Source organism: Haplochromis burtoni, unplaced genomic scaffold, assembly GCF_018398535.1.
Source record: "Haplochromis burtoni strain Fernald_Lab_line unplaced genomic scaffold, NCSU_Asbu1 Contig_199, whole genome shotgun sequence".
Taxonomy (NCBI): Eukaryota; Metazoa; Chordata; class Actinopteri; order Cichliformes; family Cichlidae; genus Haplochromis; species Haplochromis burtoni.
This window is the reverse complement of record NW_024582560.1, coordinates 699,258-724,586: the sequence shown is the minus strand read 5'-3', so window position 1 is coordinate 724,586 and position 25,329 is coordinate 699,258. Positions and strand designations below refer to the sequence as shown.

At 42.1% G+C, this 25,329-nt stretch overlaps 2 protein-coding genes across 8 annotated transcripts in view; one reads left to right on the top strand and one right to left on the bottom strand.

Annotated features, from left to right (window-relative positions):
• Nucleotides 1-601: 601 nt before the first annotated feature.
• On the top strand, nucleotides 602-22,297 carry LOC102294881 (KN motif and ankyrin repeat domain-containing protein 4). Of its 3 annotated transcripts, XM_005935652.3 has the most exons (10): nucleotides 607-969; nucleotides 5,931-6,009; nucleotides 6,097-7,560; nucleotides 8,651-8,726; nucleotides 11,708-12,031; nucleotides 12,208-12,292; nucleotides 14,852-15,071; nucleotides 15,160-15,302; nucleotides 15,824-16,024; nucleotides 18,362-22,297. In XM_005935652.3, the coding sequence occupies exons 2-10, from the start codon at nucleotides 5,991-5,993 to the stop codon at nucleotides 18,452-18,454; spliced, it is 2,625 nt and encodes an 874-aa protein (XP_005935714.1). In that variant the 5' UTR covers nucleotides 607-969; nucleotides 5,931-5,990; the 3' UTR covers nucleotides 18,455-22,297. The 3 variants fall into 3 exon arrangements, with proteins under 3 accessions (XP_042082098.1, XP_042082097.1, XP_005935714.1); XM_042226163.1 differs by lacking the exon at nucleotides 18,362-22,297 and having other exon boundaries at nucleotides 604-969; nucleotides 15,824-16,650; XM_042226164.1 differs by lacking the exons at nucleotides 5,931-6,009; nucleotides 18,362-22,297 and having other exon boundaries at nucleotides 602-969; nucleotides 15,824-16,651.
• The window catches only part of LOC102295399 (low-density lipoprotein receptor-related protein 8), a 95,554-nt gene continuing 92,336 nt past the window's right edge, over nucleotides 22,112-25,329 (bottom strand). For 4 of the 5 annotated variants that reach the window (XM_005935654.2, XM_014337918.2, XM_005935655.2 and 1 more), the window contains one exon: nucleotides 22,112-24,706. In XM_005935654.2, the coding sequence (XP_005935716.1) occupies nucleotides 24,366-24,706 (341 nt within the window). In that variant the 3' untranslated portion in view covers nucleotides 22,112-24,365. The remainder of the gene's footprint in view (nucleotides 24,707-25,329) is intronic. The other variant, XM_005935656.2, reaches the window with a different exon arrangement.

The following is a 25,329-nucleotide window of genomic DNA, read 5'->3' as shown; positions in this document are numbered from 1 at the left end:
ATTATAACCCTGTTAACACTTTAGAATGCATCTTCTCAGAACTACAAGTGGATACCTATAAAATAGTTATAGAGGTCATGGATACCATATGAATTTAGAAAATGTTGTGATATTTCTCAGAAAGAATTAATTCTTGGAGCATCTGTGGTCCTAGTTTTTATTCTCTGATGACTATGAAAGTTAAGCAGTCACTGAGATGTTGGTATTTCTCTCTTAACTAAAATAAAGGGATGAAAAAGGGCTCTGCTGGGCCACTCTGTGTAGAAAGTGTTGTACAAATACCTGCCTGTTTACCATTTTCGCAATGTGATGCTGATTCTCAGAGGAAGATGCTAGTAACAGGCTGAAAGAGGATCCCTACAGAACGAGAGGTATGCGCTGAGAGACTTAACCCCCGTGAATGCCACCAAGCCCTGTGCTTCACCCAGTGTTTACCAGATTATAGAGGCCACAGATCACATAACACTGGGTAGAATTTCACATTCTCAAAGAGGGAGGTCTATGAGACTCTACATGGTGACACAGTAAGGTGACTAGTACTTTCTCTCATTTCTTACCAGAAGCTCCATACTTTGACGTGTTGTCACCGGGGTTCCAAAGGAGCAGCTGTCTTTCCCAGTGGGCTGCACCACTGAACTTCTATTGGCTGCTGTCTGGAGGAGTGGGTGTGATCGTCTATGTCTAGCCTCCCACTTGTCAGTCTAGTTGGACAGGAGGCATGTTCACAAGCTCCTCCTTGCTCATTGCTCCCTTTTACACAGAAGTAAACCCAGCTTCTGTTATGGCAAGGGCTGCACGTTGGCATTTACCAAATAGCCGCAGCATGCCACTCTCCCTGACAGCACCTCCCTGCCTTCTCAGGAGACAGACAGGCTGAACTAGCTGAGAGCAGACGGTAGTGGACTATCTGGCAATCACTCCCACAGTTCAGCGGTACAGAGTGGGGGAAACTGCTCAACATGCCACAAGGTAAGCTCAGATATAATATTCATCCCATATCTGCAGGCATTTGAGGACTGTTGGATCAGACAGTTAATCAAAGCCGAGATGCAGAAAGATGACCTTGAATGTCTTCGATCAGGGACCGGCTGATTTAAATTCAGGGTCAGAAAAGCTTTTGACTCTAAATGGATTTAACAAATGGTGTGGAGTGGACTTCTGGGTCAAGTAAGAATACTAAACAGCTCTTCAGGACAACATCTTTGCATTCAAAAGATTAAATGTCGCTTTTATTTTATTACACTTTTACTTATGCAATGAAGACACAAACTCATTGCCCGCATTGCCCATGTTTCTATTTTAACCTTCTTATGTTAGCATATCATTGTTTTTTCCTTGCATGAGGCTCCAGGCAACTGTTTTATCCAATGTGCTTTGGCTCCACATACCATCCAGTGAGGCTTTGAATGCCACATTGCAACTCATTGCAACCCTGACCCTGGTGCTGTTGGAATGGGAACAGGGCAAGTCCAGCGGTTCAAAAGCACCAAAACAAAACATATGGGAGGGGATATCACAGAACCTGAAAAACTTCTAGGAACACTTTGAGGAGACAGTGAAAAATGTTTTAAAGAAACAGGGAAAACAGAGCAATAGGGAGACATAGGATGGGGAGGGGGATTCAGGGGGTTGAGCCCAAACACTTGGCTTTGCTTCCTAAATCAGCTCCAAAGAGAAGATGAGGGTTAGAGTTATGAGTTGGAAAAACCACAGGCTGTACAGCCAAAAAACTAGAGGAGAGGAAGGACTTTTTCCGGGAACACAGCATAGACAGTAAAACATGTGGACACATATATACAGACACAGTAAAGAAGCAAAGAGACACAGGTTATAGGTTCAGTGCACGGAGAAAGCTATGGTTTGAAGTTATTTAATCTCACTATTAACAGGTAAGGAAACACCTAAATCTTCACAAATATTCGTATCCTGGTATGCAGTACAATTGTGTCAAAATGTGTGCAATACAGTGTTGTCGGTGGCAATGTGACTACGAGGTCCCCACTCCTGTAATATTCAGAAACCCAAGAAAACATAAATGCATGGACTGATTCCATAAGTAATAGATGGACTCCATTGCAGCAGCTCAGCAGCTTGTAGGCAGAGCATTGTCTGAACCAGATGCTAACAAGCTAACAGTTGTTATCACCTTGATCATATTGCACTATATTACAAAAAACACAGGACACTTCCTCTGGGGATATAGCAATTCACCAAAACGTTGCCTCAATATTTCTGAAGAGAAACAGTAACCATCCTTAGAGAGTCACATGATTAACACGGCTAAAGATGAGCCTGGTGAAATGTTTTGCTATCATATATGACAACAGCAAATCTTGACCTGTTACTTTCAACAATAAATTAGCTCTTAGTCCAGTTTACTGCTGCTACATAGGGAGGCTGCAGCCATTTGACATCATGAGTGAACACTGAACTTGTGGTTTTGGTAAAGAATGCTGTGGACAGACATGTTGTGATTATGAGGTTTATGCTGATGCAGGGAGAGCCTTAAGGTCTGTATGAGAGAGGACGCACTCACCCAGAGGAGGGGAGCAGCTGTTGTGGGCACACAAGGATAAAAAGAAACTGAAGTAAAGGAAAAATAGCTGTGCGAGAAGAATGTGGCGTTCCTCCAGCCGAAAAACAACAAGAGCTGAACATAAAGGAGGCCTTGATTTTTTTTTTTTTTTTTTAAGAAAATTTGAGCCCATTGCAATGCTTGACGTTGGACTGAATTCATTATGTGCGGAGGTAGCAGGACTGCTGTGCACTGCTGTTTGGCTGGGGCCTGTTTGGGGTAAAGCAAATATTTTACATTTCATTTCGTGGGTTTCCTGTGAGGTGGGCCTGCTCCTCCAGGCGCAGACAATTAAAACCTATGCCACAGAAATGTGGAGAGAGTTGGGCAGTGGCTCCTGGGAAATGCCTAACCCTAACTTTGCTATATTGTTTCCTCTGTGGTAACCTGGTGAGGAAGAAATGTTCGGGTCTATATTTATGCGTAAAAATGGACGGCTTGCGGGCAACAACAAGCAGTGTGAAGCTCCTTTGTTTGCTCGAAAACTGAAAATAAAGCATCTAAAACTGGCATTCCTATTGCTTAATATTCTACATGCAGTTTTTAAAAGTTTGACATTTTTGGAGATAATTACTTTACTACGGAGCCCCGCAAGGGACATGGGAGAAAAAAAAAGTACGATGAACTTTTGCGAGATCTCGCAAAACTAACTCGGGATCTCGCAAAAGTTTTGCGAGATCTCACATCACTGGGGAGGTACTGCACAGAATCCTGCATAAATCATTCTTTCTTGCGCCTGTATACCTTGTTTATTGAACGTATACCATATTTAGCTGCTTCCAACCACTGTAATAACCTATTTTAAGTCTCTCCATTTTTTTCATGTTTTTTCTCCAATATTTCAAATCACAACAACAGCTACCTCTTGGTGTTTTATATTGTCAGGTAAAGACCCTACAATAATAGAAAGAAAACCCCAACAATCAGACCACACCCCCCCCCCCCCCCCCCCCCCATGACCAAGCACTTGGCGACAGTGGGAAAGAAAATCTGCCTTTCCCCAGGAAGAAACCTCTAGCAGAACCATCTACCATGACAAGTTGGGAAGAGAGTCCGAGAATAATAATAACTAATGATTAAATGCAGAGTGGTCTATAAACACATAGTGCGTGCAAAAAGGTAACTGAAGCTTAAAAAAAAGTGCATCATGGGAAACCCCCAGCAGTCTAGGCCTACTGCAGCGTAACTATGGGGGCGTTCAGGGTCACTTGATCCAGCTCTGGCTTTAAGTTAAATACAGCGCTGCTATGTCCGCCTACTCATAAGAAATCAAAAAGTGCATTTTAGCCCCACCAATTTCTTTCTGTGCAAGTACTAAACGCTTATATTTTTCTTAAAGTAAGCCAGACATTTCTTATTGAGAACCTAAAACTTCTTTACTTGTAAAAGAATTTCTTGTTGTCATTGGGTTGAAGTCGAGCCAGCAGCTTATATTTTGAACTGAGTCAACAGAGAGATCGGGATGTCTGCAGTAACAGGTGCTCTGTGCTTCAGCGCTGATTGACAGAGACAATAGTGAAGTCTCTGCTTGCAATCAGCACGCTCTTTTTCTATTATTCATGCTACACTAGCTTTATGGAAATACTTCTTGTGTACCTCTTGATTTTTCTGTATATCTGGAGCACCAGAATGGTCTTCAATTAGCCTTTAAAATGAAGACATATCTGGGTCTCACTGCCTGACATGTGCTTTAGCTTTACGCCCACATGTACGAGCTAAACTTAGACTTGTCAGACGGAGGCCTAAAAGAGTCCTCCCAACATCATGGAAGCCACAAGAAAATAACAGTAAATAATGTAGTTTTAGTATCTAATACAGTGGTTAGACATATGCAAGGGTAACAGAACTGAATATGATGGAAAAAAAGGAATAGTTTATATTATTCTGTTCGTGCAAGAGATTTTGGCTATTAAAGTCAGAGAAATGAAGCTCAAAACAGTTTAAACTTTAGTACCAAACAAGTGCACTCAGTACACTGATAGGGGACCTTCCCTGAATGTTGCTTGTCATCTCTCTCTGCACCCTGCACTGTTAATACTCGTCAAGTAATTTCTTTTTTAAAAATAACACTGCTTTTTTAATTTGTTTCATGTCATCTTTGATTTATCAGTTATTCATGGCACAATACTGAGCATCAAATTATTTATTTCTGAAATGTAAATCTCTGTGTTTTTTTTCTTAATCAGGAACTGTGTCGTATCCTGTAAATATATATGCACCATATTTCCAAATGTACAGCCCTCAGTATCTATGCCTCATGTATATGTCTCAGTGTGCAGGCTTTATTCTGCAAAATTGCTCACATCCCTGCGTGTCTGCAATTTGCACATTTCTTTGCCGTTTACTGCCGGCCACCAACGAGTGTGTGAATGATAGAGGTGAAAATTCCCAGCAGGGACATTCGGTGGTGTTTGTCTGTTTACTGCATAGCTGACATTGTTTGGGGCTGTGGCTTGGTGGCCGCCGTGCCTCAAGAGGACAGCAAGCAGCCGCAGAGGCTGGTGGTCAGGAGAGAGGAGGGGAAACGTGGGAGGCGGGAAGAGGTAAAGATTTAAGAGGGGGAGATGCTCAGAGAGGGAGGCGGGGGGAGGAGTGATATAAAAGAGGAGAAGGGCACGCCAGTATATTAAAAAGGCAGTAGAGCGTTGCACTGTAAAAATACATCACTTTCCAAGGTGAACGATGAAGTTCTAGATAGTTCGGTGATAGAAAAACAAACTCTCTGAAAGAAAACTGTAGACCTAGTAGGAGGCACAGGGAGAGAAGGAAGGTTGGAAAGTATTGAGTCAGAACAATGACTGTCTGTATTTATGTCTGTAGGAGTTTATTTTGCACTGCTGGCCATAGCTGCTGGGCTAAACAGTCTCAAGCTATTTTCAGCTCTCGTCCTGGATGGCAGGACTGTAATCAAGTGAAGATCAGGCCTGCCACTGTTGAATAATAGCTGCCTGGTGGACGGAAGAAATGAAGCAGCAAGAGTGCGAGAAAAAATAGAAAACTTTGGGAAGAGAAGAGAATAAGAGAGGGGGAGAGAGAAAAAGTACTTCGGCGTAATTGAATGTTTGTGTTTTGTTATCCACTCACTACATGTGGGTGAATGAATGAGCATATTGTGTGTGGAGCACAAACAAGGATGATTGCTATTCCGTCTGGTCGCAAAACTTGGACCGAGTCTGCCACCAAACGCACCACAAATAAACCTCAAGTCAATGTCAGAGCCAAAATGTTGAAATCTGCAATATGCTCATTACATTATTATATAACCACACAATAATCACTTTGACCACTTGTAAAAATGCAGAAACAGGTTTCTCATATGTTGTTGGCTTAATTTAGTCCTCCTTTTTCTTGTCAGATGCCCGAGGTCCAATCAGATAATGTGTCAACACATTTTTTGGAGAACTAAGGAGAACAAATGATGGCGACACAAAATGGTAGAAAAAGGTTTTTTGCTTCAGAAGTTCACTGAATCTGATATTTATTTGAAATGCATGCTCACTTACTGTTTCTAATTTTTGCAGGGAATATTGCACCTTGTAAAACAGCACAGAACGGAATCAAGGAGAAGCCCCCATATTCAGTGGAAACCCCTTATGGCTTCCGACTTGACCTGGATTTTCTGAAATATGTAGACGACATAGAGAAAGGGAACACCATCAAAAGGATTCCCATTCAGCGCAGAAGCAAGGAAGTGCGCGCAAGCACTTTACCAAGGCACCTCAATGCTTCTGGGTGTGGCTACCGCCCGAGCCCCTGGGGATCTACCGGAGCTCTTGGCCCCAGGTCTCGATTGTCAGACGCCCATCATCATCATGGCTATACTTCCTGGGCATATGATCACAGGCCACCTGTTTCCCCCACAGGGTTTAAATCTTTGGCAGAGATGGAAGCCAGAATCAAGGAGTTTGATGAGCAACCTCTAGGGGAACATATCAGACCCCATCTCCTCCGTGCCTCCAGTCTGCCACTTACGGTTTTACTGAGACAAGGGTCAGAGTCTACAGATGACCACAGCAGCGTCTGGAGTTCAAAGGATCACCTTGGGGGAAGAAACATCTCATGTGAAGATGTGTTCCACTCTTCGGACAGCCCTCGGCCACAGGACTGCTCAGGTCTGCTGAGGCGCCTCACTGAAGCCCTCGAACGAGTGGGGGACCTTGAGATGGAAGTGAGGGTCATTCCTGAGCTCAGAGCGCAGATCTGCATCCTCCAGGAGGAAAGAGAAAGACTTCGTCTGGGACTGAGTCCACGTGACCATCCCTCCACAATGAACGGCACCACAGATCCTGGTACATCCTCTCACAATAGCAAAGTATTGAGAGGACTTCAGCATGAAAGTCACAGTATATTTCCTAGAAATTACAGTGTCAGCCAAGATGACTCCAATCCTACGCATGAGTGGAGGACTAGTACAGATCTGGATGAGCTGCTGACAGTGACCTCCCTGCAAGCCAAAGTAGCTGTGTTGGAGCAGAAGCTCCACGAGACTAGCCTGGAGCTCCAGAGAGTGTCAGGGCTGCTAAAGGAGCAGCAAAAGGAAAGCAAAAGGAAAGACGAGAAGATAGAACACCTCATTAAGAATCCTGCGGTGTGGGTCCGTGCAGAGAGGGTGGTGGTAGATCAGGATGGAGATGAGACGGTAGTGAGATCAGAGTATAATAAAGCACCTTGCTTTATTAGTAAAAGAGCGGTTAATGCAAACGATCAAACAAGGCAGCAACACAAGTCTGCGGTCAGTTCAACATCGTCTGAAAGACGTCCACTGGTTTCTGAAGGTACAGACACAGCTGAGGTGATCCATCACATAAAGAAGATAAAGAGTCTGCTGGAGCAGCAGTGGAAGTGTTTGTGCACAGAGAGTGAATCAGGAAAAGAGGGCAAGCATCTAAAGCACCCAGATCCCAAAGTCAACTCTCTGCAGCAGGAGATGATGGGACTTGTCGACATCCTCATGTCCTGCCACAAACAGCATGGAGACAGTGACGGTAAGAAGATTCAGCAGGTAGCTATACAGTTGAAGATAACAGAAGCCACATTTCAGAGTTAATAATAGTAACACTGAAGTCAAAGTGAGCCAGGATCAGTGTTATTGTTTTTGTATAAGAAATCCCCACTGGGTTTAATAGGGTTAGCCAAATCTGAATGTTGGAAGTGAGTCGGCAGAGCTTTGTGTAGTGCAAAGAATAAGAATAATTTTCATCTAATAATTGTTAACAACAACAGCATTTCATTAGCTGTATGAACCTTTGTATCATGTATCATGGAATGAGGTTAGTTTTTTTGTGAACCCAAATGTAGCACACAGGAGATAGAGGTGAGATAAGGCCAGCATTTAATGCTGACTAGTCTAAAGGTTTGCACGGTACAAAAACAGAAAGCAAAGCTAAGGAAAGAAAATTACCAGGAGGCATGAGGAATTATTATTCAGGGAACGATACGGGGAGACTAAGTAAAAAAAACAAAAGGTAATAAGGTAATCAGGGAGGACAAGACAAGGACAAGAACTCAATATAAAGCACAAGCGAGAAAGGAATTGAACAGAGATGATAGACTTAAACATGCAAACTTGACAAAGAGGGGAAGACAAAATAAACCAAAGGCAGAATACTCGAAAATCACCAGAAACTGAAACAAAGAACTAAGACTGAATGTGTCAAACAAGAATAAAGAGAAATGATCAAACTGAGAACCAAAAGAAGGTTAAATAAGAAGAAGAATTCCAAGACCATAACAAAAATTTTAAAACCCAGGACGATGACAAATTGAGTAAGAGGAAGCTGATAAGCAAAAGGTTTGCTTATAGTCAGTTTTGAAGCTCAAACTGAGTCACCATTTACTTTAAAAGACATTGCATCATAAAACTGAGACAGATGGATTAGAAGGAAACTGATGGGGTTTGTGTTTTGTTTTTTTGTTTAACTGATGAGTAGGCGGCTCTTGGATTTACAGGCAGCATTACAATTAGCTTTAGCAGTGATGAAATGGTTTATGCAAACATAAACAAGCCATTGAATCTAATGAGGAGCATGTAATGCTGACATTTCATCATATCCTTTGTGTTTGTCTTCTGTGTAGCCTCTAAATCCATCCTGCAGACAGAAGGATGTGCCCAGACGTCGAAAAACCTACATTCTGGGGGTGTTAAAGAAGGGTTAGTAAATAACTCCCTGACTTTAGCAACCCTAAATGTTATGATTGTCGGTTATTTGATTTGAGGTTCTGTACAGTCCCGACACAGAAAAACATCATGATTTAAGTCTGAAATATGAGTACCACTCCCTGTTGTCAGTTAAGGGGAGGAAAGAGGCAGCTCCTGTATTGTAAAATGACACAGTGATCATAAACCATATTTCAAAGCCTCACAAGTATGTTTATTTCATTCATCTACAATAAAATAGCCATAAAGGAATGTGTTTTCTGGTTCAGCATTACAATTCAAGTAAAATATCTCCTTGACTGTACAAGCAGGAAAGTATTCACAGCCTTTGCTCAATATTTCTTGAAGCACCAACCACTTTGGCAGCAACTACATGCTGAAGTCTTTTTGAGTATGATGCCTCAGGCTTGGCACGCCTATTTTGGGGCAGTTTCTCCCATTCTTCTTTGAACAACCTTTCAAGCTCCATCAGGTTGGAAGGCAACATTGTTCACATCCATTTTCAGATCTCTCCGGCGATATTCAATTAGGTTCAAGTCTGTCACAGACGGGTTCTGCTGCCACGCCTTTGTTATGTTGGCTGTGGGCTTAGGGTAGTTGTCCTGTTGAAAGATGAACCTTCGCCCCAGTCCAAGGTCCAGAGCACTCTGAAGCAGGTTATCATCAAGGATGTCTCTGCACAATGCTGCATTTATCTTTCCCTCAACCCTGACCAGTCTCCCAGTTCCTGCTGCTGAAAGGCACCCCCACAGCATGATGCTACCACCACCATGTTTCACTGTAGGGATGGTATTAGCCAGGTCATGAGCGATGCCTGGTTTCCTCCAGACATGACAATTGGCTTTCGGGCCAAAAAGTTTAATGTGTGAACTAGAGATGGACCGATCCGATATTACGTATCGGTATCGGTCCGATACTGACCTAAATTACTGGATCGGATATCGGAGAAAAATAAAAAATGTAATCCGATCCATTAAATATCACGAAAGCACCTCACAAAACTTGCAACACGCCGTAACTCACCTCAGAACGTTAGCACGTCGGAGCAGTATGCATCACGTGATAGAGCGGCTGTGGCATGCGGGACCTGTCGGTGGTCTGGATAGCATTTGGAGCTTCGCTAGCAACCCGGCATTTCATCTCCGACAAAGTTATCCCCGAGAGAAGTAAAGCAAGTGTGTAAGTCCATCTCTGAATGTTTGTAAAGCATTCCTGCGTTAAGCTTAACGAGCGACTGCCTCTCGCTCTCCGGCTGCTACTTCAATCGTGAAACTGCTAATGATCAGCTGATCGGCTTTTCTGTCGCGAGTCTCTCTTGTTTGTTTTTGGTCCACTTTGCGCCAGAAAGAGGAAACCAGCGGCTGAACAACAGCAGCACGTTTAAGCTTGATAAGCTGTTGTTACAATTTATTTAATATTACTTTCTACACCAGGATCGTTTTCTACGTAGCTGACGGCTGGTAACTGTGCAGGGGCGGATCTAGCAAAGTTTAGCCAGGGGGGCCGATAGGGCATTAACTGGGAAAAGGGGGCACAAAGACATACTTTTCTTTCTTATTCTCATTTAAAATGTCTAGCTTTTAATAAATAATTATCTGACACCCAAAGTTTTAATTTGATGTAAAATGAATAGAAGTCAATTACTGTATATAGTGACTATTAAGTCTAATATATATACCCTAGTAAGCTATAGTACTTTTTCCTTTGGGAAGGTACCATCTGTGCAGTCTGCAATTTTGTTGAAGAAAGATGTTGAATCTATTTAATATTTCTTGAAAAATAATTGATTTCTGTGCATTTTTTTTCACACTGCATCAAATTAAGGTTGATTACGTCGATTAAGCATCATGAGGTGGAGTGTGAGGGGTGGTTCCCTATTTTTTATTTATTTATTTTTGTTGTTGCTGGGAGTTGGAACCCTATTAGTTAGGTTGCTTAATATTTACGCTAAGTACTCTTTAAAATACCAGAATAGGGAGGATGGTGTAGGTTTAAGTTTATTAGATTGATCAGTATTGCTGAACTATGAAATATTTTTTTTGTATACAGGTATAACAGAATAGCTTTAGTGTAGTTGTTGTTTTAAACTTGAGTATGAACTTGCAGACTTGCAAAATGCAGCAAGATATTTTAAAAAACAGTTTTGTTGATTAAAAAACACTATATCGGATTCATATCGGTATCGGCAGATATCCAAATTTATGATATCGGTATCGGTATCGGACATAAAAAAGTGGTATCGTGCCATCTCTAGTGTGAACCAGAGAATTTAGTTTCTTGTGGTCTGAGAGCCCTTCAGATGTTTTTGGGTAAACTCCAGGTGGGCTTTCATGTGACTTTTACTGCGGATTGACTTTAGACTGGTTGCTCTACCCAACAGGTCTCATTGGTGGAGTGGTGCGGAAATGGTTGTCCTTCTGGAAGGTTTTCCTCTCTCCACAGAGCAACGCTGGTGCTCTGTGAGAGTGACAATCAGGTTTTTGGTCAGAGAGGTGACCTTTCTACCCCATTGGCCTCTATGAAGAGCCCTGTGGTTTCAAAGGCCACTGTGCTCATTGGGAACTTTAATGGTCCGGAAATGTATCTGGACCCTTCCTTAGATCTTTATATAATTACAATCTTTATGTTCATGTTATATATTTGGTTTTTATTTTTAATAAATGTTAAAAAAATTTAAGCACACTTTTTCACTTTGCCATTATGGAGTATTATGTGTTGAATTTTGACCAATGGACGAGTGAAGTGCTGTGAATACTTTCTGTATGCACTGTATAAGGGTTCTCAGCCTCTGACTCCCCTAAAAATACATAAGACATTCAGACTAGTCATTGGTTTGAGATAATTAAGCAAATTCACAAGATTTACTATGTATAAGTTCACCAACCTCTGTCACCGAAATAAAAAACAAACCAAAAGTGTAGAAGCAGTTGTAACATTTAACATGTACCTCACTTTTTTTCTTTCATTTTCTATAGAAGCAATGAGACTGCCAGTAAAAATCAGGCCTGTATGAGCCAAAGTGTCCATGATGATTTGGAGCAGAGGAACAGTAGCACAGTTCCTAGGGAGGTGGCTCCTGCCCAGCTGGATGCAGACACAGAGAAGAGAAGAATGGAAGAAGAGAAGCAAATTGACCCAGGCAGACAGATGAAACTGGAAGGAACAGGTTTTGGGGGGACAGATGGAGGTGATGTATCTCTAGTAGCTAGGGCTACAGAGAAAACGGCCAAGATGAAAACACAGCCCTCAGGAGAACAGATGGAGGGAAACTCTGGCTCGGAAACAACCACCAAAGGCAGGTGAGAGGACCTCAACAAACACCCAATCGGTGTCTGTTTGGAAGATGTAATTGCACTCCGCAGGAAGCTAATTTCATCTGATCATAATATAATATGTTCCTCATGTTTTAAAGTGAACTGTTGCTCTATTATGACCTTCCTTGAGCATACATATACACATTTTTTTCCTCTTCCAGAGAAGCAGTGAATGCAGATTTTATTTCTGCCTGTCATTTCCTTAATAATCACATGGACAACATGGACAACCCCAATGATGACATGGTAAGCAGTCAAGACTAGAGATTAAATTTAAAAAGATATGAAATATGTCTGTGAACTACAGAGACACTACTGTGTGATCACACCAGCAGAGACACAAATGAGTTCTCAGAACCCAGCCAAATAAACATCTTGGACGGTTGTCATCCTATCATGCTGACAAAAATCTGTCCACATAGAGACTTGCAGTATAAATGCCTGCTGAACAGTTTGCAGTACCAGGTTGGGAACTGAGGTATCTGCAGAACCCTTTACGCCAGAACGAACAGACACTAAACAGAGTTTAATAAGGTTAAAAAAAAAATAGGCACAGAGCTGGCAACACCATTTTTTCCTTCTTTGTGGTTCTATTTGTTACTTCATTGCCTTGTTTTGAAGTGGATTGAAATCACCACGCCCGTGAACTTGCTTCTATTGGGACATGTTGCATTTCAAAAGTTGAATGTTGCTACAATGATGTAAATCATTTGATTGTTGACTATAATTTTGGATTTTTGAGTTTGGCAGCTGAACAATACCAAATTAAGACACGAGGGTAGCTCGGAGGAGTTATCATGCAATGCTAACACCAGCTAGCTAGCATTGCTAACAAGGCTAAACCATAATTCATTGCATTCGTAAACGGGCCAGGTTGTTAACATGTTTTGTTTTCTGATCTAGAGTCAGATATTTTAACATAGACATCTAAGGGATTTGTCATGAGCAATGTTCCTTCTAATTTTTCACGTGTCTGAGCGAACACACAAACTCCCTGAGCGATCCCTTGGACCACTGTGAGCAACAGCAGACGTGTGCACTGTGGTCACGCCAGCATCAAATCCATCCAAGTTACATGGTTTATTAAAATAATCAAATTACAGCATTTACATTTATGTTAGACTACTTTTAATTAACTGCTTTAGCCCATTTAAAAATAAATCTTGTTCATGATCTGTCTAGTATGTTAACACTATTGGAAGTAAAAATAACTTGAACTCCAATTTTGAAAACAAAACCTTATTTCTTTTTTTCTTCCTTTTTATATAAAGCTCTAAATTGTTTTATGAGTATGAGTCTGTGGTCTGGGAGAGAGTCCTGTAACTCTCTGTCTGCAAAATACAGTATATAATGACCAATGTTGGGCAATTAATTATATAGTTACTTCTTCAAAAAAGTAACTGAGTTATGCAAACAACAAAGTTTTTTGCAGCTGTTTACCTAAAAATACAGCCAAGGTGGGTTTTTTAAAATAAACATTTCAAACTATTTACAGAACAATCAGCTGTTCTGCATCAAATCTGATGCCACACAAATTATTTGTGCCACTCCAGAAAATAATTTCTGTCCACTATGAGATAAAGGAGAACAACAGCCTGATACCTGCAGGCCTGACAACAGGAGATGTATCACTGCTGTAACACCTGTGACATTCAGCAGTCGCCTCATTGTTCTGACACACACAACAAAACTACTGACTACACTACACACTAACTACACAAGATTTGCGCTAAACGTCTCAAATCTCTCACATCTCAAAACACCGCCGTCACTCCAAAACTTCCCCCTTCCTAAACAACTAAATGCCATGCTGCCATATCATTTTTTTGATTGGTCGACATGGTACATTTTTCAACCAATAGGAAAGGGTGGGGGGTGTTTTGGTTTCATCTTTGCTCACAGGCGGAGAGCGCTTTCAAGTGCTTTCCTTATAAAACGCCGTTTTTACCGTTTCTTCCCGCAGCAAATATAAACAATGACAGTATTCAGGAAGAAAACCAAACACTGCAGATATTTTTTATCATAACTCTGGTTTTACGTGGCCGATCAACACAATTTAAAAACTGGTATAAAGTCCACACTTTTTTTCCGTCAATTGTTCTGTCTGTCCTGCTCACATCTCCAATGGTTCTACACGTTGTCATTAACGTGGCTTCACTCCACATCAGCCACGCCGCTTTGCTAGCTAAAACACATAAGGACGCTGTCATAGCTTGTCGACGACGTTGATTAGCCGCGTATGTGCGAATGTGAATCGCATTCTTGGTTGGACTATGGGATAAGGTGGCATCGTTCTAATCCCATACTGGAGCAGCCAGTCACTCACTGACTAACACTGCAAAACAGAATTGTTAAAGTATTGATTTTAATTTCAATTCAGGTTAGATTTTTTTTGTATGCAACGCAGATTTTCTGACCGTGCCAGCAGTGCGCAATTGCGCACACGCGCAGCTTAGAGGGAACATTGGTCATGAGGTGCCATTTAAGGAGCTGCAGTTTGCGGCACTGCTATATTGGCTTTTCCCAGCCCCACAGAGGGGCTTCAAAGAGAGAATGTTTTATATTTTATATTCTACAGGTGGGCAGAAAAGCAACTACTCAGCCACAGAGCAGCATTAACGCTACTGGATATGATGTCTTTATCAGATACACTTTAAACAATAAAAATGCAAAACTTGTCCTCAGAAAGAGGACATGTGTACCACATATTTCTTTAAAGCAGGACTGCTAAATGTTCTAAACATGTAATATATGTTATTAAATTCATGCTTCACCAGGAATCGTTCTTATTCATATATTTTCCAGAGGAAGGCCCTGGTTGTGTTGTTCCAGCACTGGTTCAGTGCAGCAGCAGAGGAGGCCTCTGAGGCCAGCAGGGTGGCTGCATACCTGAAACACATAAAGAAGGAAACACCCTCCCTGCTGGCCTTTCTAGTCAATCTGGCGGACGACAACGGGAACACAGTGCTTCATTACAGCGTCTCCCACTGCAACTACAGCATTGTCACCCTGATCCTGGATACAGGTAACATATAGGTAACCGTGTTGTCGAAGCTATTGTAATATAACGTTTGTTAGTACTAAAAACGTCTGACATCTTCCCTGTGCCACAGGTGTCAGCGATGTGAACGTTCAGAACAATTCTGGCTACACGGCTGTGATGCTGGCCTCGCTGACAGCCCCTGATGGACCCGGCGGAATGGAAGTTGTCCGCAAACTAATGGAGCAGGGCAACATTAACATTCACTCCAGCAAGGTACCACAAGCAATAAGAACAAATGTAATAGGGATGAGGAGGGGAGGAGGGGGATATCAGTGTGAGATGGCAGCGCAGCTCCCTCCTATAGCACCCTGTGCTGGTTTGTACTGTTTTCTAGGCAGTGAACGGAAAGCTATACCTAACCACATCCATTATTAATGAATCACTTGGTAGATTTTACACAAGAAAAAATGATCAGTGACAGAGTTCATACTGAGACTTCTGTATAATGTCTTCTGTGGCTCTGGGAGGAAATTTTCAAATTCAGAGAAAGCGGATGATGTCATCCGGAATATCTTAAACTGGGGTAAAGGGTTTGCACATTCAGCTTTGTTATGAAGAGTTTGAAAGACCTGGGTATGCATGTATACCTATCTTTGGAGTTGCTGGCTTTTCCCTATAAAACTGAGGTTAGTAAGACGCTGACTACTAAAAGATAAAGAATGAAAGCTGAAGAAGAAAGAGGAGATTTGAACAATTCTTGGTCTGGGCCTCACACTCTCTCCCTCTCCGCACAGACGGGCCAAACAGCTCTGCACTTGGCAGTGAGACATGGCCGAGTTGTGATGGTTCGCCTGCTGCTTAGCTGTGGGGCAGACGCTAACATCCAGGACAGCCAGGGAACCACAGCGCTGATGTTCGCATCTGAGAGGGGCCACACGCACATCGCAAGGCTCCTGCTGGAGAGAAGCCAGTGTGATCTCACTCTGACTGACAAGGTAAGACCACATCAAACAAATCATCATGTAACCTGGGAAACAATGCTGGCAAACTCTTTTCTGTGGTCATTTTCAGGGATCACAGTGAACTGGATCATAATGTTGTGATGCAACAATAGTCTGGGCATCATACCCATTAAAATTCAATTTTAGGACACTGAATTCATGTGATGATTCACCTCCATTTGTTAACAAAATGGCACATCTATCTTAGCATTCACATCACTGAATGCAAAGAAAAGCAGCTTAGATGCGTGAAAGCTTGAATGTGTTGACACACACTGTGGATGTGAGTGGACTGACAGTCTGGATGTAGCAGAATAGAGCTTCCCTAGGATTAATCAAGACTACAGTAAGACAAATCTCCCTGGGCTGAGAGGAGCTAATCCGCTAACAGTACAATATCTGTGCCATGCGGAGCAAGTGGAGGCAGGGAAAGAGCAACGGGGGCAAATCTCTCTTCTGCTTGTGACAGTCTACCTTTAAAGTACACTTAAGAGTGTACTTTAAAGGTAGACTGTGAGAGAATGTCTCACCTAAACCCACACTACAGGGAGTGCAGAATTATTAGGCAAATGAGTATTTTGTCCACATCATCCTCTTCATGCATGTTGTCTTACTCCAAGCTGTATAGGCTCGAAAGCCTACTACCAATTAAGCATATTAGGTGATGTGCATCTCTGTAATGAGAAGGGGTGTGGTCTAATGACATCAACACCCTATATCAGGTGTGCATAATTATTAGGCAACGTCCTTTCCTTTGGCAAAATGGGTCAAAAGAAGGACTTGACAGGCTCAGAAAAGTCAAAAATAGTGAGATATCTTGCAGAGGGATGCAGCAGTCTCAAAATTGCAAAGCTTCTGAAGCGTGATCATCGAACAATCAAGCGTTTCATTCAAAATAGTCAACAGGGTCGCAAGAAGCGTGTGGAAAAACCAAGGCGCAAAATAACTGCCCATGAACTGAGAAAAGTCAAGCGTGCAGCTGCCAAGATGCCACTTGCCACCAGTTTGGCCATATTTCAGAGCTGCAACATCACTGGAGTGCCCAAAAGCACAAGGTGTGCAATACTCAGAGACATGGCCAAGGTAAGAAAGGCTGAAAGACGACCACCACTGAACAAGACACACAAGCTGAAACGTCAAGACTGGGCCAAGAAATATCTCAAGACTGGTTTTTCTAAGGTTTTATGGACTGATGAAATGAGAGTGAGTCTTGATGGGCCAGATGGATGGGCCCGTGGCTGGATTGGTAAAGGGCAGAGAGCTCCAGTCCGACTCAGACGCCAGCAAGGTGGAGGTGGAGTACTGGTTTGGGCTGGTATCATCAAAGATGAGCTTGTGGGGCCTTTTCGGGTTGAGGATGGAGTCAAGCTCAACTCCCAGTCCTACTGCCAGTTTCTGGAAGACACCTTCTTCAAGCAGTGGTACAGGAAGAAGTCTGCATCCTTCAAGAAAAACATGATTTTCATGCAGGACAATGCTCCATCACACGCGTCCAAGTACTCCACAGCGTGGCTGGCAAGAAAGGGTATAAAAGAAGAAAAACTAATGACATGGCCTCCTTGTTCACCTGATCTGAACCCCATTGAGAACCTGTGGTCCATCATCAAATGTGAGATTTACAAGGAGGGAAAACAGTACACCTCTCTGAACAGTGTCTGGGAGGCTGTGGTTGCTGCTGCACGCAATGTTGATGGTGAACAGATCAAAACACTGACAGAATCCATGGATGGCAGGCTTTTGAGTGTCCTTGCAAAGAAAGGTGGCTATATTGGTCGCTGATTTGTTTTTGTTTTGTTTTTGAATGTCAGAAATGTATATTTGTGAATGTGGAGATGTTATATTGGTTTCACTGGTAAAAATAAATAATTGAAATGGGTATATATTTGTTTTTTGTTAAGTTGCCTAATAATTATGCACAGTAATAGTCACCTGCACACACAGATATCCCCCTAAAATAGCTAAAACTAAAAACAAACTAAAAACTACTTCCAAAAACATTCAGCTTTGATATTAATGAGTTTTTTGGGTTCATTGAGAACATGGTTGTTGTTCAATAATAAAATTATTCCTCAAAAATACAACTTGCCTAATAATTCTGCACTCCCTGTAATTAGAGTGATTAAACTGTGGAAAAATGAATTTATATGGCCTACAGAAACACCAGCAGTTTTGTGCGGTAACACAAATAATGTTAACTTAACAATCAAATGGACAAAGTCAGGAAATCACCAAATTCTTCAAGGGTTCACCATCTGGGGACCCAGAATCAGTCACATTAATGTTGCACTTTGAGCTGAAATGTTGTTTTTTTCTTTGTTTCCTGTTTGCCAGCGAGGTCAAACTGCGCTTTCCATCGCCATGCAAGGTTCCCACGCCGATACAGCTGCCCTGCTGCAGGCCCACGCTAAAGCTCGAGCTCTGTAGAAGCGGATCTGTTCACATGTCAGATCCTCTCACCTGAGTGGCGCTTCAAACGCTGGCTTTTTTTTCTGAAATCTGGACTAGTGACAGCTGGTGCGCTGAATGGGATGATATTACAATGAGGCTGTACTGCATGAGTAAGTGAGGCAGATGATGGTTGCTAGGGCAGCATGCAATGATCTGCTGTTTTTATTTTGTCTTTACCATAGATGTTTAAGATTATCGCTGATCTTTGCACATCCGTGCAGCAGCTTCGCTCTGCAAACTATGCAATGGAAAGAATATTTATTATGTTTGTTGTATCTAAAAATCTGTTTGTAAGAAGATTCTACCTGTATGTTTCCAAGGGGAATTCTCAGCATTTCTAAGCACCACTTCAATAAAATAATTTCAAAATACTGCATGCCAACGAAATAGAAACAAATCCCTGGAGCCGATCGACCAGTTTGTTTATTTCACACGCTGGTAAAAACTACACTGATGTATGCAACGCCTGTTTTTAATAAAATAACAGAAAAGCGATGATATTTCATTGTTTGAAACGAGCAACATGCAGTGGCAAAGTCGCCCAGGAGGTGGCGCAGCTCATCCATTTCAGCATCACCGCCAACATCCAGCCAACTCAAACATAATAAGAATCCCCCCTACAGAAAGCTACAGCCGAGGCGAACCTAAAAACGCTCACGTACAAGGAAGTAGATATAATCTCTTTCAAGTGTGACAGACGGAACATGGTGCCTTTTGATTTGCAGTGATTCCACTGTGTGAGAGGACAACGTGTGAGATTCACCTGCACTCCAGCTGTATGTCACCTAGGAATGCTCAGTCAGTTGTGAAATCAGATTTGTTTAAATGGCCTTTGTTTCCTCGAGCCCCCTGGGAAACAGCAAGGGGCACTGTGTTGTTTTTTTGTGCACAGAGCTGAGATTATGTTTGTGAGATAAGACAAAAAAAGGATTGCATAGATGGCGAAGGCGTTGGATTTCTGTGTGACAGGGCACGGGTTCTTCATTTCCCCTGAGGATTTCTTCCATTCTAGCTGACTGGCTGTCCTGCTGTAATGACCACGAGCAACTATAAATCGTCAGAAAGCGAGGAAGATGTGGCAGACTGAGATGGAACGGGCATCTTTTCTATTAGTGAAATGTATCCGTATGTAGAAATAACAAAAAAGGAGGCCGGCATGGAAATGCTCTGTCAGAATAAAGTGTTTCAAAGAGATGATAACATGTAACTGTGGATACACACACACATACGCATGTCACATGACTGCATAGGTGCGCGTCCCCCATCCCCCACTCAAAGAAGCGGGTTACAGCAAGTAACAGTGCTCATCTCAGCCTTTGTGCAGGGATAAAAATGTCTGTGACACCTCTTTTTGTCTGCAGGGAACAGTGGACTAATAAAACATACCTATTCCATAACACCCTGAGGGGGTGTGATACAACAATGGAGGGGGGCGTCTGTGCAGTCTGAAAGCATTTGCTGGCTTCAGTTTAATAATGATAATGGACTGGATTTATCTGCTACAGTGTCTCTGTCTGCTGATGAATCACTGAATGCAGAGTGATTGTCAGCGTGGCTTCATTTGGTACAGTCTGTAGAGTATTTCAGCTAATAAGAACTAATAATGTTATCCAACTTAATGCTGATATTTCTGCAGCTTCCACAGACAACACTTGTGCTCCGTGTGGTTCACATAAAAGGTAAAATGAAAAGCACTTATTAGCAGACACTGTTTGTGATTTCCCTGCTTGTTAGCTTGTGCTGCTAGTTTGCCAAATATAATGCGGTAGGGCTAAACTTAGCATTTGCATTTGTTTCAGAAATGATTGCAACTCCTCCATGTTTTGCACACTTTCCTACATTATGGATTCAGCTTGGTTGGAACTGCCAAAAAGACTGGACAGTCAAGATCCAGGTTTTTAAAACTTGTGGAGACATGCCAAAAGTACTGACTCAAGGCTTGGAATCCTTTTGTGCTGAGAAACCTCTGATTTTGATTTTAATTACATTTGCAACTTAGTATAATTTGACTTTTAGAAAAATTCCAGTTTTATTTAAAAAATCAAAAGTGTGCAAAATGTGAATGGGGTTTGAATACATGTATGACACATATTGATGTATACAAGGGATAGAACTAGTAGCAGAAGTGCAGCAACAGCATTAGCACTGATTTAGGGTCTTTCTGAGGACTTGATGAAAGCTTAATATAAATACACACCTCTAGCTCTGTTTTTGATCTCAACTAAATCCCAGAGAAAATATCAGAGTCTTCAGGTGCCGCATACTAAGCTAAACTCACGTCTACCATCTGTTTGCAGCATCTGGAAAAGGGTAGCGAGAGACTGAAACAAACAATAAATGTGGATCAGAAAACCAAAATGAGGTAAAAAAAAAAAAGTGTTTAGTGTTTCTGAGAGTTATACCTCATTCATTTTAATGGAGAGCGACAGAATACTTAAAGTTATGAATTTATTTGCATGTCACTGAGTGAAATAAGTAATTGATCTTCAAGCAAAACGTGACTAAGTACCTGGTGGGGGTAACATGTTTGTTGCAGGTCAACAGGTTTGCACACATCTCAGGAGCGATTTTGGCTAACTCCTGGGCGGGGTGGCTGTAGCTCATGAGCTTAATAGCTCTTTCTTTAGTCACTCCTTTGTTGCCTTGTTGATATGTTTTGGGTTATCGTCATGCTAGAAAGCCCAACCACAAATTATCTTCAGTGTTCTGGCTGAGGGAAGGAAGTTCTCGTTTTCACAGTGCATGGCCCCATCCATTGGCCCCTTAATGCTGTGAAGTCGTCCTGTAACCTTAGTAGAAAAACAGCCCCAAAGCAGAATTTTTCCACTTCTGTGCTTGACTGTGAACATGGTGTTCTTTCAACCATACTCAGTATTTTTATTCCTCCAGACATGGTGGCCAAATTGTGGGACACAGAATTCACACAGGTTGCAGGGGATCAAATACTTATTTCACTCAATGACATGGAAACCAATTAATACTGTTTATGTAATGTGTTTTTTCTGGATTTTCTTTTTCTCTTAAACCTGTCTGTTAGCTTTTGTAATCAAAACACTGTTGTTCCAAACATATTTGCTTTAAGACTCCTCTTGCTAGTGTTTTTATTTTTATTTTCTTTTCTTTATTTTTTGAAATATTTGTTTGACATTGTGTCTTTAAAATATTATAAAACTTAGAGACCGCAAACTTCAAATTCACCTGGGGATTAAGTAATTATTTCTACCACTGTAATTGAAATAACTGCTCCCAGCTTCCAGAGATTGCTAGAGAACTGAAGTGCTTGCTAATCTAGCTAAAGCTAAAATGCTCAATCAGAGCTATTTAACTCAATGCATTAAAGATTCAACTGAAAAACCTGTTTTGTAAATGTAGGGCAGTTAATGCAAAATCAATTAAAACTGGCATAATTAAAACTACATCACATGAATTTATACATTAATATATTCTTCAAAGCAGGGACCTACTGGCTTATGGAATAGACTTGTTGTGTCACTTTTTGGATCACATGCATTTGAACTATTGTTGGTATAAAAGCATCACACTGTGCAGCTCTAAAGCAACTCATCTTGTTCGAAAACTCCTTAATGGTAATAACGTGTTGCAAAACGAAATAATAAATACAACAGCACAGGCTGTTTTCAATCATATTTTATATATCAATATATAGAGATATTCAAAAGTAATCCAGTACAGGAAATCAAAAAAGTGGAATCAGTTTGGTCTTAACACAGTTCATCATTGCATGTACAGTAGATGGCTGATCCCTGTCTATTTCATGAAAACGCAAGAATTAAAACAACAACAACAACAAAAAAAAAAGGCACAAATAAACAAAACTCAATCATCTCATTGACACTGAGGTTGGGAAATGTTGCAAAGATGCGGGTGGTTTGGGGGAAGGGTCTCCACGTTTTGTGAGGGTTAACAACAAAAGAAATTTTGCACAGAAAAAAGAGGATGCGAAATGATGCACAGCAAGAAACAACACAAACCACTTTGGTGGATCATTTGGATTTTTTTTACAATCAGGGAATGCAGTGCTCTCCTTTATACAAATAAATTAATATACCTGTCAACACTTTATCTAAAATCTTATGTACAGCTTCTCTTTTACATAAGTATATAATACATTATCAAAAACTTTATGAAAACATATTTACAAACCAATGAATCAAAAAGCACCCTCGCAGCTTTTCCACGGTCACACTCGCTCACACACTCACTAACACACCTGTTTCCACGCACTGTTTTCTTCCATGCAGTACACAATACAGAAGGCATTCTAAGAGGATTGTGCAACAAAGAGCATACAAAACAGTTCAGATATGGCTGTGGGATGAACGTTAGCACACATGCATATTAATGAACACACACACACACACACACACACACACAACTAGACTTTTAAGGTTTGTAAGTGGCGTATATGTGTTAAAGATGTGGGGGGATGACGACACCAGTATGAAGCATGTTTACTGACACGACAAGTTGGTATCACCCTCATTACATCACCCCCTGACTTTCGGTTTCTTCGGTTACATCACATGACAGGCCTTTCTAGACATGCAGCCACCGGCCGGGCCCTCCCACACGGCGCTATCCAAAACTGTCCACTCAGATATCGGCCATCGCAGAAAGTGGAGACTGTGTGCGTGCGTGCAAGTGTGCGCGTGTGTGTATCTTGCCTGAAACAATGAATGGCTGCATTGTCAGTTGGTGAACAATTATGCATGCTGTTTGTGTTTACGCTCGGCAAGTGCACACTGTCTCCGTCCTCGGGAGAACAGCGTGAATTTGCTATCACTGCACCCCATGTGTATTTCTGTGCACATTTGTCACAGTCAAAAGCAGGTGATCAAATAAAATTATTAACACTCGAGGAATTTTGTCAACCACATAACGCTGCAGCTGCCTAAAGCGGCCGCCTATTGCTTTTCTCAAACCATTTAACATCTAAACAAGCCACAATAATGAAGACAGAACTTCTGTGTAAAACCCACTCCCCTCTAACTCTCCCTGCTCTAAGAAAACAAGCTGAATACTCTTTGTCTCATTTTTTACTTCGCTCAGTCTGCAAACCTGCTGCTCTTTAACTAAACCTCAGGGGTGTTGAAGGTCAGATAAATACATAACCTCTCAAATCAACTGTGTTCAACTACACCTTGAAATGTTAGACAACTCACCCTGAAAGGTCTTCCTCTGAACCAGAGAGAAAGCACAAAATGTAGTTAGTAACCTTTAAGAATCAATCGCAAAATGGGAAAAAAAATCTTCAAAGAAACCCACACAAATGTTACTTACACAAGACGAGTCCAGCAACAACAATGTGATTGGCTCTAACATGAATCTGTACAGATTGTCCCATCAACGCACAGGCTGTCCCAGTTCCACAGCTCCTCCTTCGCTAATAGCGTTCCCAGGGCACTGCGGGCCCACCGGGAATAACACCAAGCCCAAATTAATACATCAAGGATGACAAAGAGTCTCTCACTAGCCCCTGTCACAAAATATAAGACACACAGCACAAGCCTCACTCAATGCAAAAGAGGAACCACTCTAACTCCATTATTCCAGCTGAGGTCAAAGTCAGAAACACGTTAGCACACATTTATAATTCAGTGATTAATTCTCAGCATTGACTGAAGAAAAATGAGACTCATCTCACAGAAAAAAGGTATGAAACTATTTTTTTAAGAGTCCTGTTTGTCTTACTGGTGGTTTTCAAATGGGAACTGGCATAGGATATGGCTGGGAATGACTGCATGTAACACTTGATGATATGTTGTTCATTCCTTCAGCAAACTCAGTCCAAGTCACCTCTGACCTCACTGTGTGTGCGTGTGCCTTGAGCGGCCATCTTTTCCAGGAGTTGCCTCCTGTTTGCAGGTCACTTTGCAGTGGAGAGCATGGGCTGCTCTGTGTACCAGTGAGTCCCGGGATCTGGCATGCTGCCCCCGAGAGGCAGGGCAATGAACTGCGGGCAGGTGCCCCCTCCCGCCGCCACGACTCCCATGCTGACGCCCTGAGGGTACGGGTGGTGGTGCGCATGGTGTCCCATGGCGTCCGTCCGCCCGATGTGGATCTCGTCCTCCTCGCCCTCGCCGGTGGTTTTGCGGTAGACGGGGTTGTCGAAGTTCATGCTCTTGGTGGAGTTGCGCCGCCAGTTGCGCCACACCAGGTAGACCGCGGTGCAGACCAGGCCGAACACCACTGTGGCAACGATAGGAACTGCATGCGTTTAACACACAGCGGCAGGGACATGGGAAGGGGGGGCAGCGTTAATGAGGCATAACGAGTCCATGGCATGAAATGACAGGCACAGAGGGGAGCAGAACAGGCATGCGGGGGGACAGAGGGGGCAGGGGGCTGCGGTGCAGAGGTTGTGTGTGGGAGGCTGGGCTAAACGCTGGGTCAAACACCAACCAACATGTTTTCTTTATCAAACTCTAAATCAGCAACACAGAGCACCATTAAGGGCCAAAATGGAGTAATTTCACTTTAAACTGTCCTCAGGGAGCACAAATTTGAACTCATTACTGCACAATCTCCTGGCAACTCATCACAGCATATCTGTCCTTGAGTAAGCATTTTAATTTAATATTGTTTCATTAAATTACACCAATAAAGCTTTCGTGCTTTACTGGCATCATATTTTTGGGGCCCTTTACAGAATGTTCCCCTTATTAAGTATATAATGAGAACAGTCCATCTGATCTAACGGGCTCACTCATTTTTGTTCAGCTTCATTTAATTCAGCATTATGTATTAGTGCCGCACCTTTTGTAGATGCACAGTGTACAATAACATTTCTCACATAGACAGCGTGCTCATTTTCCTGCAGCCTTTAGATT